This window comes from Carlito syrichta, unplaced genomic scaffold, assembly GCF_000164805.1.
Source record: "Carlito syrichta isolate Samal-C Ts95f unplaced genomic scaffold, Tarsius_syrichta-2.0.1 Scaffold316346, whole genome shotgun sequence".
NCBI lineage: Eukaryota > Metazoa > Chordata > Mammalia > Primates > Tarsiidae > Carlito > Carlito syrichta.
In genome coordinates, this window is record NW_007260442.1 from 1831010 (window position 1) to 1844778 (window position 13769).

General features: G+C 45.4%; 1 protein-coding gene across 9 annotated transcripts in view; it reads left to right on the forward strand.

Annotated features, from left to right (window-relative positions):
* The window catches only part of PAX5 (paired box 5), a 202931-nt gene that overhangs the window by 108355 nt on the left and 80807 nt on the right, over window positions 1–13769 (forward strand). For 7 of the 9 annotated variants that reach the window (XM_008074152.2, XM_008074154.2, XM_008074155.2 and 4 more), the window contains one exon: window positions 3852–3981. The exons of the other annotated variants lie outside the window; for them this stretch is intronic. In XM_008074152.2, the coding sequence (XP_008072343.1) occupies window positions 3852–3981 (130 nt within the window). The remainder of the gene's footprint in view (window positions 1–3851; window positions 3982–13769) is intronic. 9 annotated transcript variants of the gene reach the window in all.

Below are 13769 nucleotides of genomic sequence, written 5' to 3' on the forward strand. Positions count from 1 at the left end.
TGCTCGTTCATCTGTTCATCCTGTGTTCATCGTGCAAACCCTTCACAGTCGAATCCCCGCTTGTCTACCTGTCCGTCTCTTGGTACTTTTGCCTGGGCCTGTTTCTGGCTCATTCCTGTCCTAATACCTCTGGGCTTCCTTTGGCTGTTCCCAGCCTTGGGGCTGCCTTGAGGTCAGGGATTGCTGTTCCAGTGTGCCCCAAGAACTCTTTCCCAGCCACCTCCCGCTCCAAGTAACTGAATGGCTCTGTGATCTTGCCCCCCTTGGGTGGACCTTCTGGGGCCATGTGTCTTTTCTCTTGGGGTTTGTGGGTGATGGTCAAAGAGCATGTGTGGTCTTCACACACCATATTGCACACAACAGGGCTCAATAAAGGTTGAATGAATGCACGTCCACCATGCTCTGGCCTTCACTAGAGCATTCAGGAACGCAGGCAGGAGGGAGGATCTGGCACCTATTTTGGGGGCCCAGAAACTCTGGAAGATGTCATTGGGGAAAAAACCCTTCTCAGAGGCGTTTGACCTGCTCTCTCTCTCTCTCTCTCTGCACACAGCAATGCACTGAAGGGGCTGCCCTGGCGAGTGGAATTCTAAATTCAATCCAAATTCATTCTTAACAAATTACAGGGCTAATGCCAAGACCAAGCTCCATTCTATGGGGGATGTAATCCAGACAGTGACCTTTTCCCATCGCTCTCTGCTGCATGGAAGGAAGGCAGTGTTTTCCAAACTTTGCTGCTTGTGACCTATATCAAGAAATAGCTCTTAATCTCCACCTCGCATACATGCCCACTTATATGGGAAACAGGGATTCACAAAGCAGAACTTATCTTTCTATGTGTGAGACCCTTGGATATTTCTTCTTTTTTTCTTTTCTTTTCTTTTCTTTTTTTTTTTTTGAGTTGGAGGCTCACTCTGTTGCCCCAGCCGGAGTGCAGTAGCACACCCATGACTCACCTCAGCCTCAACTTCCTAGGCTCAGGTGATCCTCCCGCCTCGGCCTCAAATAGTTAGAATTGCAGGCACATGCCACCACACCTGAGAGCAGCCCTTTCAGTGCATTGCTGTGTGCAGAGAAAGAGCTGGTCTCAAATTCCTGGGCTCAAGCGATTCTCTCACCTCAGCCTCCCAAAGTGTTGGCATTACCAGCATGAGCCACCTTGCCCAGCCTTTTTTTGTTTTTTCTATTTCATCTTAATTTCTTCTTCTTTTTTTTTTTTTTTGAGTTGGAGTCTCACTCTGTCACCCAGACTGGAGTACAGTGGCATACTCCCGGCCACCGCAGCCTCAGCCTGCTGGGCTCCAGCTATCCTTCTGCCTCAACCTTCCAAGTAGCTGGAACTACAGGTGTGCGCTACCATGCCTGGCTAATTTTTTTGATTTATTGTAGAGCTGAGGTCTCACCAAGTTGTCCAGGCGGGTCTTGAACCTGCGGGCTCAGGCAATCCACTCACCTCGGCCTCCCAAAGCATGGGATTACAGGCTGAGCCACCAAGCCCGGCTTCCTTCTTCTTTTTAAATGTAGGGACCAGCAAATTGATTTTACTTCTTTTAATGGGTCAGGACCCACGGTATGAAAATTACTATGGTAATTGTCAAGATGTTGGAGTCAGATGGACTCAGATTTGAATGAATACCGGTTCGGGCACCTAGAAGCTGTGCGACCTTAGGCAGGTCACTTCCCCCCTGTAATAGAAGTCTCAGTTTCTTCATCTGTAAAATTCAGATTACATAGAACTTACTTCAAGGGGTGACTGTGAAGATTAAATGAGATAGTGCAGGTAAAGCTCCTGGCACAGCAAAAGTGCTTGGTAAGTGTGAAATTTTGATGCGACTGTGATTGTTATTGCCATGGCACAATTTGGTGGGGCCAGCAGAGTGAAGGTGGGACTCACACCTCCTAGGGAGTGTAGACAAGAAAGATTTCCTGGAGGAGGAGGCACTGAGGCAGGGTAGCAGGATGACTGGGACCTGACCCTGTCCTCACAGTGACCAGAAACCATGTGTGAACATCCCAGGGCAGAAAAAGGCACACGTTCCTCTTCCATGAAGGACAGACTTGTTCCCAAGGGTTTTTGGCTGGACCCAGAGCCAACCACGATAGACGCCTTTGCCTTCCACATTTAGGCCTCTAATCCACCTGGAATTGATTTTTGTGTCTGGTGTAAAGATCCAATTTCTTTTTTCCCCCTGTTTCTGAATGGATAACCAGTTATCCCTGCTCTGTTTATTAAAGAGTCCATCCTTTCCCACTGATTTGTACACCACCTCTCTCATATATCACGGTTCCATATGTGCACAGATCAGTGTCTGGACTCAATTCTGTGTCATTGGTCTATTTATCTATCCCGGTGCCAATACCACCCTGTCTTAATTACTAGAGCTATAGAGTGATTCCTGGTGTCTGGTAGGCCCGTTCCCTGGGCCTGGTTCTTCTCCCTTGAAAGCACCTGGGCTTGCCTTGGGCCTGTGTTCTTCATACATTTCAGAATCAGTGTCTAACAGAAGAGGATTGAAGGACCCAGGGAATCTGGACAAGCTGTCCTCAGAATCATGCCAGAGCCTGGGCCTGCCATCAGCCCCCGCTGGCACTTCCGCTGCCCAGGAAGGACTTTCTAACTGGTTTGGAGAGAAAAACCCCAGGAAAGTGCCCGACTCTGAGTCTTGTCTAACTGCCCCTTGCCCAGCGGCTCCTTTGGTTTCCTGCCCAGTGGCTCAGTCCTGGTCATCCTACCCAGGGCGCCTGCAGCTCCTTCCCGAAGACTGCTGACTTCCCTGTCCCTGCCTGCTGAGGACATGACCCTGGACGACAGGCGCGTGTCCTCCATCAACAACACCAGGGTCCTGGAGGAAACCCCCCACTCTCATTCTTGGCATGCACAACCAAATTTGTTGGCTTAATGCTTGCAAATCTTTTCTTTACCTGAAAATAGGCCTAGGGGTTGGGTGGGAGGAAGAGACAGGTCACTCATGCTTACAGTACAATCTGTCCTCGAGTGGGAAGATCTGGGTTGACATCTGTGCTGCCTTGTCTGGGGACCCTTCTGAGAATGGCTTGGGTGGCAAGGAAATGACTCATCCCAAGCTCTGATTTCACAAAATGGCTTAAAGAAAGGAGCGTGACTCGTGGGCCAAATACCCGGGGTTGGCATGGACTTGGTGAATCAGGTGTGCAGCCCATGGTTTTCAGCAGACAGGTGTTTGCATGCTTCTAGAATTCAAAAACACTTGCCAAACTCGGATTGGTTTGATGTACTAGATTAGATCAAGAGCTTATGGTGCCCCACCCTCTGGACTGGGATCCAGCCTGTCAACCATGGACAAAGCCCTCCCCCCCTTGGGCCCAGTTTGCTCATCTGTGAAATGAAGATTTGGAGTGGGTGATCTCCCAGATTCCTTCCAATTCTTGTTTCTGTGGTTCTAAACTCTTCCCGTGGTTTAAGAGCACAGAAATCAGAAACCGTTCTTTCCCTTCTCTTGGTGGGAAGACTCTTATTTCTTCTGCCTTGCTTTTTGGTTACTGATGTCTCCCTCCTTGCTCCAGGGAAGGCAGTGTCTCCAGCTGGCTGGAGGTGGGTAAGGGAAACCTGTGGGCTACAGAGGGGGCTAAGTCTGGATTGTCGTGACGTTGTGTTGAATCCTGCCCACCTCTTCCCCTGAGGAGAATTGTCCATTCTGGACACCTGTCTTGTTCTGTCAGACTAAATCTGCCCTCTCAGCACTAGGAATTCGTGACCCTTGGCACAGGCATAGACCTGCCCAGCTTGGTGGCTGAGCCCAGAATGTGGTGGTGGCATCTGACTAGGGTGCTTCGGAGTCTTGGTGCTGAGATGTCTCTGTTTGCTCTTTCAGACCAGTGAGTATTCAGCCATGGCCTCGTTGGCTGGTGGACTGGACGACATGAAGGCCAACCTGGCCAGTCCCACCCCTGCTGACATCGGGAGCAGCGTGCCTGGCCCGCAGTCCTACCCCATCGTGACAGGTGAGGACACCTGGGGTGTGGGGGAGGAAGAGCGAGAGAGACAGAGAGAGAAAGAGAGAGGCAAAGTCAGAGAGAGAGAGAGAAAGATTGAGAGAGACTGTTTGGAATTGGAATTTTGGCCCCTTGGTGCTTTTGGATGCCATTTTTGTTTTAACGAGGTTATGAGGTCCAGGAACAGGCGGGGTGCTGGGGCAGGGTTGTGGCTGCAATGTGATATGACTGCATATTATTCATATAAAGCTGAAGAAAACAAATGCCAAAGGGACTATGGGCTGGGGGCAGGACATTGTAATATTCCAAGGTATGCCTACACATTGGAGGTTTAGTTCCAGGTTCACTAAAGCAAACGTCATAATAACGTGAGTCACACACATTTTGGTTTTCCAGTACATATAAAAGTTATGCTTACACTATACAGATTGAGTATCCTTAATCTGAAAATGTGAAATCTGAAATTCTTCAAAATCTAAGACTTTGTGAATGAGCCATGACACACAAAGGAAATGCGCATTGGAACATTTCGATTTCAGATTTTCAGATGAAGGACCACTTATTCAAATAGTAAAAAATACTCAAAAGTTCCCCTACCCCACAAAAAAGTTCAAATTTGAAACACTTCTGGTCCCAGGCATTTCAGATAAGGGATGCTCAACGTGTACTGTAGTTTATTAAGTGTGCAATAGCATTATGTCTAAAAAGACAATGCATATACCTTAATATAAAAATACTTTATTGCGAAAAATGCTAAGGATCATCTGAGCCTTCACTGAGTTGTGATCTTTTAGCTGGTGGAGAGTCTTGCCTTGATGTTGATGGCTGCTGACTGATCAGGATAGCAGTTGTTGGAGACTGGCGTGGCTGTGGCAATTTCCCCAAATAAGACAATAATGCAGTTCGCCACACTGATGATTCTTCCTTTCATGAAAGATTTCTCTGTGGCCTGTGGTGCTGTTTGAAGCATTTTCCTCGCAGTAGAACTTCTTCCAACATTGGAGTCCATTTCTTTCCAACACTGCTGCTGCTTTACCAACTAAATTTGTGGAATATTCTAAATTCTTGGTTGGTATTTCCATGCTGTTCACAGCATCTTCACCAGGAGTAGATTCCACCTCAAGAAATCACTTTACTTGCTCTTCCATGAGAAGCAACATCTCTTTTGTTTTTAATTTTTAATTTTATTTTAAAGATGTGGGGTACAATTCAGGATTAGGTATACAAGTGGCCATCGTACAGGTAGAATTTGCGTCTCCCTTTGGTTCCCACTTTGCCTGGTGAGAAGCGACTTCTCATCCATTCATGTTTTGATCTGGAGATAGCGGCAATTCAGCCCCATCTGTAGGCTCTAATTCTAGTTCTCTTACTGTTTCTGCCACATCTGCAGTTACTTCCTCCACTGAAGTCTTGAACCCCTCAAACTCATTCATGACAGTTGGAGGCAGCTTCTCCCAAACTCCCCGTTCATGTGGATATTTTGCCCTCCTCCCATGAATCAGCATGTTCTTAATGGCGTCTAGAATAGTGAATTCTTTCCAGAAGGTTTTCAATTTACCTTGCTCAGATCTATCAGAGGAATCACTATCTATGACAGCTATAGACTTGCAAAATGTATTTCATAAATAAGACAACTTGAAAGTTGTGCTTACTTCTTGATCCATGAGCTACAGAATGGGTGTTGTATTAGCAGGCATGCAAACAACATTCATCTTCTTGCACATTTCCATCAGAGCTCTTGGGTGATCAGGTACGTTATCTTTGAGCAGTGATATTTAGAAAGGAATCTTTTTTTCTGAGCAATAGATCTCAACAGTAGGCTTAAACTCTTCAGTAATGATGTAAACAGATGTGCTGTCATCCAGGCTGTGTTGTTTTATTCAGAGAGCACAGGTGGAGTAGATTTAGCATAATTCTTTTTTTAAAAATTTTAATTTTAAAGATGTGGGGTACAGTTCAGGGTTGGGTATACAGATGTTCATTATGCAGGTACCCTTGTTGTTGAGCTGTGAGATTTAGCATCATTCTTAGTGTAGAGCCAGCTTGTCCTTTGAAGCTTTGAAGCCAAGTATTGACTTCTCTCTAGCTATGAAAGTTGTAGATGGCATCTTTTTCCAATAGAAGGCTGTTTCATTTGTATTTTTAAAAAACTACAGTGTCCTTCTTCATCACTAATCTTAGCTAGATGTTCTAGAGAACTTACTGCAGCTTCTCCATCAGCACTTGCTGCTTCACCTTGAACTTTTATGTAATGGAGATGGCTTCTTTCCTTCAACCTCAAGAACCAGTCTCTGCTGGCTTCCAACTTTTCTTTGAAGCTTACTCACCTCTCTTGGCCTTTCAGAATTGAAGAGACTTAGGGTCTTGCTCTGTCTGAATTGGGCTCTGGCTTGAGGGAATGTTGTGGCTGGTTTGATCTTCTATTCAGACCACTCAAACTTTCTTCATATCAGTAATAAGGCTGTCTTGATTTCTTATCATTTGTGTGTTCACTGAAGTAGCAATTTCAATTTCCTTTAAGAACTTTTCCTTTATATTCACTACTTGGCTAACTGTTTGGCACAAGAAGCTTAGTTTTTGGCTTATCTCAGCTTTCAACATGCCTCCGTCACTAAGCTTCAACATTTCTAGCTTTTAATGTTAAAGTGAGAGATGTGTGACTTTTCCTTTCACTTGAACTCTTAGGTCTATTGTAGGGTTACTGATTTGCCTAATTTCAATGTTGTTGTGTCTCAAGGAATAGGAAGGCCCGAAGAGAGGGAGAGATGGGGGAACAGCCAGTCAGTGGAGCAGTCAGAGCGCACACGTTTGTTAGAAGCTCATTGTTTTATTTGGGTGCAGTATGTGGCTCCCCAAAACAATTATAATAGAAGCATGAAAGATCACTGATCATATGGTTCACTATAACAGATACAATAATAATGACAAATTTTGAGATGTTGCAAGAATTACTAAAATGTGACACAGAGACACAAAATGAGCATATGCTGTTGGAAAAATGGTGCTGACAGACTTGCTTGACGTGGGGTTGCTACTAACCCTCAGTTTGTTAAGAAGCACAGTATAGATCCGGTGCGGTGGCTCAGCCTGTAATCCTAGCACTTTGGGAGGATGAGGCGAGAGGAGTGCCTGAGCCCGGGGATTCGAGACCAGCCTGGACAACTTGGTGAGATCTCGTCTCTACAATAAATAAAAAAAAATAAGCCGGGCATGGTAGCACATGCCTGTAGTTCCAGCTACTTGGAAGACTGAGGTGGAAGGATCACCTAAGCCCAGCAGGTCGAAACTGCGTTGGCCGTGAGCATGCCATTGCACTCCAACCTGGGCGACAGAGTGAGACCTCAACTAAAAAAAATTAAATAAATAAAAAAAGAAGCACAGTGTCTGCAAAGCGTAATAAAACGGTGTATGCCTGTACATTCTGTCGTTGGTGCATACAGCTACTCAGGTGGAAAATACTCCTGTAACAGCTGAGCCTGTGGTCGCCTTTCTAAAAATCTTGCCTACAGAAGTAGAAAACTGGTGGCCAGTTGGCTAAAGGGTGAATCTAGCTTACAGACAAGTTTAGTTGGGCCTACACAGAACTTTTAAAAACATTTGAGCCAATATTTAAAAATTTTAAAACACTGAATTGTAGAATCCTCCTGAAAATAAAAAAATCTGGCCATACTGGGTCATATTCCCACATGGTCATGGTAGGTTGGGGTTCAGTAGCAGCAGCCCCTTGAGGAAGGCCCCCAGGACGCCCACTCAGTTGCTTCCTCTTTTACCTTTTTTTTTTTGAGTTGAGGTCTCACTCTGTCTCCCAGGCGCCCAGGCTGGAATACAGTGGCACAATCATGGCTCACTTCAGCCACGAACTCATGGGCTCGGGCAATACTTCCACTTCAGCCTCCTGAGTAACTGGGACTACAGGTGTGTGCCATTATGTCTGGCTAAGTTTTTGATTCTTTGTAGAGATGAGGACTTGCTATGTTGCCCAGGCTAGTCTCGAACTCCTGGGCTCAAGTGATTCTCCTGCCTTGGCCTCCCAAAGTACAAGGATTATAGCCATGAGCCACCATACCTTGCCATTTCCTCATTTTATCTGACACTCCTAACCTGGAAAGGAATTTGAGTTGAACTGATCCAGAAGGTCAGTGCTAAGAAGAACCAGCTGTGTGGTTTAGCTGTCTTGAGGTCTACAGGAGAAAGCTTCAGTAAGCCCAGACAGCAAGTCTGACAATGGATTAAGTTTTCAAGTAAGTTCATGACCAAAGATGTGTTTGTACTTTGATTTAATTTATCCATTTAAAAGTCACATTACAGAGGAGGAAAAACAAAAATATTCCACTAAAATCAGAATTATGCTTAATTCTGAAATATTAGCAGTATTCTAATGATCAGTATGAGCATTAGCTTTCTTGTAAATAAGCAGTAGTTAGCTAGAAAACATAATAGAAGAGTCCATTAGCAGCAACAACAACAACAACAAAATATACATAGAATACCTAGAGATAAACTTAACTTTAAAATTTTCCTAAGGGACATAAAAGAATAAATGGAGAGATGTAATTTGTTCTTGGATAGGAAGTCTGAATATCATAAAGTTATCGATTCCTTTAAGTAATCTATTACTCCAAAACAATTCCAATCAAAATACCAACAGAATTTTTTTGGAATTTGTCAAAGTGATGCAAAATATTAGACAAACACTCAAGGGTAGCTAGAAAAAATCTGAAATAGAGAAATGAATAAAAGCTCTAGCATATTTAAAAACATTTCATAAAGCTACAATAACTGAAACTGAAGTAAGCAAATGAAGCAACATAGAGTCCAGAAACAAAACCATATATATGTGATCATTCATAAATGTGACATTTCAAGCTGGGTTCGGTGGCTCAGCCTGTAATCCCGCGCCTTTGGGAGGCTGAGATGAGTGGATTGCCTGAGCCCACGGGTTCGAGACCCGCCTGGGCAGTGAGACCTCATCTCTACAATAAATCAAAAAATCAGCTGGGCGTGGTAGCACATGCCTGTAATTCCAGCTACTGGGAAGGCTAAGGCAGAAGGATCGCTGGAGCCCAGTAGGTCGAGGCTGCAGTGGCCGGGAGCAGCTACTACACTCCAGTTTGGGTGACAGAGTGAGACTCCAACTCAAAAAAAAAAAAAAAAAAAAGTGACATTTCAAATCAGTAGAGAAAAGATAAATCCTTCAGTTAATTGTGTTGGGACATTTGGGGCCTTTGTATCCCTACCCACTCATTATACCAAAATAGATTTTGAGCTGAGCAAAACTTTGGTTTTAAACCATGAAATCATAGTAAAACTAGAAAAAAAAAAAAACCACATAGGAAAAATGTTATAATCTTAGAATGAGAAAGGCCTTTTAAAATATGTTTTAGGCTGGGCTTGGTGGCTCAGCCTGTAATCTCAGCATTTGGGAGGTCAAGGGAGTAGATTGCCTGAGCCCATGAGTTCAAGACCAGCTTGGGCAACTTGGCAAAACCTTGTCTCTACAATAAATCAAAAATTAACCGGGCATGGTAGTACACACCTGTAACTCTGGTTACCTGGAAGGCTGAGGCAGAAGGATCACCAGAGCATAGCAGGTCGATACTGGGGTGACCGTGAGTATGCCACTACACTCCAGCCTGGGTGACAGAGTGAGATTCCTACTCAAAAAAAAAAAAAAAAAAAGTTTTAAATACAAAAGACACGAAAATATAAATAACTATTAAAAAGCATATCTTTTGTATGCATGCAGAAATGTCCAAAATACAAAGAACAAAATTGGAAAAAAAGAGCACAGATGACAGAAAGCTAATTTCTTTAATATATAAAGAGATTTAAAAAATAAATTAGAAGGACCAAATGCAGTGACTCACACCTGTAATCCCAGCACTTTGGAAGGCTGAGTTGAGCCCAGGAATTTGAGATTAGCCTAGGCAATGCAGTGAGACCGAGTCTCTGCCCCCCACGCCCACAAAAAAAATTTAGGTGTGGTGGCATGTGCCTATAGTCCCAGCTACTTGGGAGGCTGAGGCAGGATTGCCTGAGCCCAGGAGGTTGAGGCTGCAGTGAACCATGATTGTGCTACTGCACTCTACCCCGGGCAACAGAGTAAGACCTCATCTCCAAAAAAAAAAGGAGAAAAAGAAAGAATTCAGTAGAAAAAAATAGGCAAAGGATATAGATAGTTCACTGGGAAAAAGCACAGATGTCCAACAGTATATAGAAAGGTGTGCACTTGGTTCATAATTTCAAAACTGCAAATCAAAACAGTCATGATACATTTAAAAAACATTATCTTATCAAAGATTAAGGTTTAGTATTAGTGAAGCTATGAGAGATTTTTTTCATACACTGCTATAGGAGTATAAATTGATGCAATTTCCTTTGGAGGAAAAATTGGCAATAGCTATCAAATTTTAAATGCACATACCTACCCTCTGGACACCAAACCTTTACATGCACTTTTAGGAATTTTCCTCACAAGCCGGGCTCGGTAGCTCAGCCCGCGCCTTTGGGAGGCTGAGGTGAGTGGATTGCCTGAGCCCGTGGGTTCGAGACCCGCCTGGGCAGGCGAGACCTCATCTATACAATAAAATCAAAAAATTAGCCGGGCGTGGTAGCGCGCACCTGTGATTCTGGCTACTCGGAAGGCTGAGGCGGAAGGATCGCCGGAGCCCAGCAGGTCGAGGTTGCGGTGGCCGGGAGCGGCCACTGCACTCCACTCTGGGTGACAGAGTGAGACTCCAACTCAAAAAATAAAAAAGGAATTTACCTCACAGACATATTCACAGGGATGCATAATGATGTTTATATTTGTGTAATTATTTATGATGGCAAACAAAAACAATGCAATATCCATCAATAGGAACTGATTAAATAAGTTATGTCTCTTTCACACAATAAAGTACTATGCAAGCATTAAAAAGGATTAACTAGAACTTGCTGTAATGACATTAATGAATGTCTTAGATATACTTTTTGGGTGGGTGTGGTGGCTTATGCCTGTAATTCCAGCATAGCCTTTGGGAGACTGAGGCAGGAGAATCACTTGTGGCCATCCTGGGCAACATAGTGAGACCTCATCTTTACAAAAATATTAAAAAATTAGCTGAGTGTGGTGGTGCATACCTATAGTCCCAGCTACTCAGGAGGCTGAGATGGAGGGATCACTTGAGCCCAGAAGGTCGAGGCTGTGGTGAGCCATGATTATGCCACCACACTCCAGCCTGGGTGACAGGGTGAGATCCCAACTAAAAAAATAAAAAAACTCTAAGATATACTTTTTTTTTTTTTTTGAGTTGGACTTTCACTCCATCTCTCAGCCTGGAGTGCAGTGGCATGCCCATGGCCACTCCAGCATCGACCTTCTGGGCTCAGACGATGCTTCCGCCTCAGCCTGCCAAATAGCCAGAACTACAGGCGCATGCTACCATGTCCAGCTGATTTTTTGATTTATGGTAGAGATGAGGTCTCGCCAAGTTGCCCAGGCTGTTCTCGAACCCGTGGGCTCAGGCAATTCTCTCACCTCAGCCTCCCAAAGTGCTGGGATTACAGGCTTGAGCCACCACGCCCAGCCAGACATACTTTTAAGTGAAAAAAAAAAAAGTTGTCGAGTCATATGTTAAAGATGATCTTCTTTGTATGAAAAATTAGAAAGGACAGACACACAGATGCACAGACACACACATGTGTATAGTAGATGCTTGTGTGTGAAGACCTCGCTGAAGATCTCTGAGCCCCTTCCTCTGCTTTTTGGGGCGGTTGCCATGCTCTGGGAGGGATCCTCGCAGTGGGGCTTCCTGCCCAGTCTCACCCAGTGTCCCTCTGAGATGGCAGATCTTTAGCGGTCCCTTTACTCTTCTGAAATTAAGTGAATAGAGAATGTATCTTATCTTCACATCTAATTCCAAATAATAAAGAAGTCCCAACTAGGAAGAAATGAAAGCAGCATTGTGTATCATTAATATGTACTTTGCTGTGTAAATAATCTGTATGTGGACATTGCAAGACATAGGAGTCCAGGGCTTTCCTGATACACTGAATCCCTGTGAATCCATGCCCTCGAACAGCCCCGCGAGGGGGTGTGGACCGGGGACAAACACCGACTCATCCTGCGAGCATGACTCTACAAATAGGTGGGGAACTCTTGGCAAAGTTCCAAGGAAAACAGAGTACAAGCTCTGCTCGCTTTACACAGTAGCTCCATTCCTAGAAAATTCAGGGTATATTAAGACCATGGAAATTGCAAGTTCACATTTATATGTAAATGAAGTTCAGTTCTAGCTTCAGATAATTATAAACAGGCTTCTCACCCACCTGAATGCTTGGCAGGACATGAGAACAGCGCAGAATGAAGACAAATTCTTCGCTATGTGGGACCGTGCCGCTGCAGGCCAATAATGTCCCTCAGTCATATGAAAGCCCCACAAACTTTCCAGACACCGTCTGGGGGCTGTTACTGGCCACATAGAGAATTGCTAAGAACACCTTGAAGGAATGCCCCAAGGAGCTGTGACGGTGGGCTTCATGTCACCACGTGGCATTTGTTTAACTCTCCCTGTGTTTGTGGAGGGCAGAGTGACATAGTTCAGCGCTCTTCAGAGTCTTCCAGCCCCGCCTCCTTCTTTCTCCCCTCCCCATGAAGCCCAGAATGCAGTGGGTGCTCAGTCTGAAGGTGAGCCCAGCCCAGGGCTCTACTTGGGGCCCGGAAAGCTATGCCAGCCTGGGACCTTGGGGGGCAGGTTGCTTCTGTGCTGCTCCGTCTCAGCCCTCATGCTATAGGCTGCTCAGGGAAGATCTCATTAGCGAAGGAGTCAATTTCTCTCCAACGTTTATATGCTGCATTAAATATTAAGTTGAACCCCTGCTCTACCAGCCAGGGCCACGGTCCAGAAACTCCTCACCATTTGCAAACTGGTGACATGGTCAGCCTGTTACTGCACCATCAGCAGTTTGGGCCTGTCCTGATTGGGACTAATTATCTGCAGGTGTGTCCTTGGGCCACAGGCCTACTAATGGGGCAGCCACTGTGCCTATCTGTCAGAGAGGACAGTGGTTGGGGCACCCGGCTCCCAGCTTCTGCTCACCTCCTTTCTGGGGGAGGACCTGGCAGTCTTGCCCCAGCTGAGCCAACACGATCTTTTGCCTGGAAGAACAAAGGAATGGGGCCAGTCTGTATCCTTGCCGACCCCTTCCCCTGGGGACCAGCTCTTTGCATCAGCAGATCAGCATGTCAGGAGGTCCAAGGAGTCTGGGAAACGCTGGCCTGGTAGGTGACCTGGGCCCTGAGGTTTGAGACCCCCCCTGGGGCACTGCCCCTTTTGAGCAGCAGAGGTACCCACAAAGACAGACAGAATGGCTGCCAAATCCCTGATACACCAACTCTGATTGGCTGCATCCCTCAGGTTTAATGTTTGAAACCTCAATACCCAAAACTTGGCTGCCCAAGAAAGTCCACCCTTTCTAATCTGAGTGATAGCTGAGGGCTGGGGAAAGAGTACTAGAACAGGAGTCAAAGGAGCAGGTTTAAGTCTGGATTTAGGTCCAGAGACAGGAGGTAACCTACTCAAGGACACATCCAGCGAATTAGAGCTAGAACTGGGCCTCACTCAGGGCCCTGGCCTTCACAGCCTGCTGCCATGAATATGATTGGAGGGACTAACAAAACCCCAGTTCAAATTTCCAGAAGATATTTCTTTTAGCATGCAGTTAAGAATGTCATCAGGAGGCCGGGCTCGGTGGCTCAGCCTGTAATCCCAGCACTTTGGGAGGCCGAGGTGAGTGGATTGCCTGAGCCCGGGTTC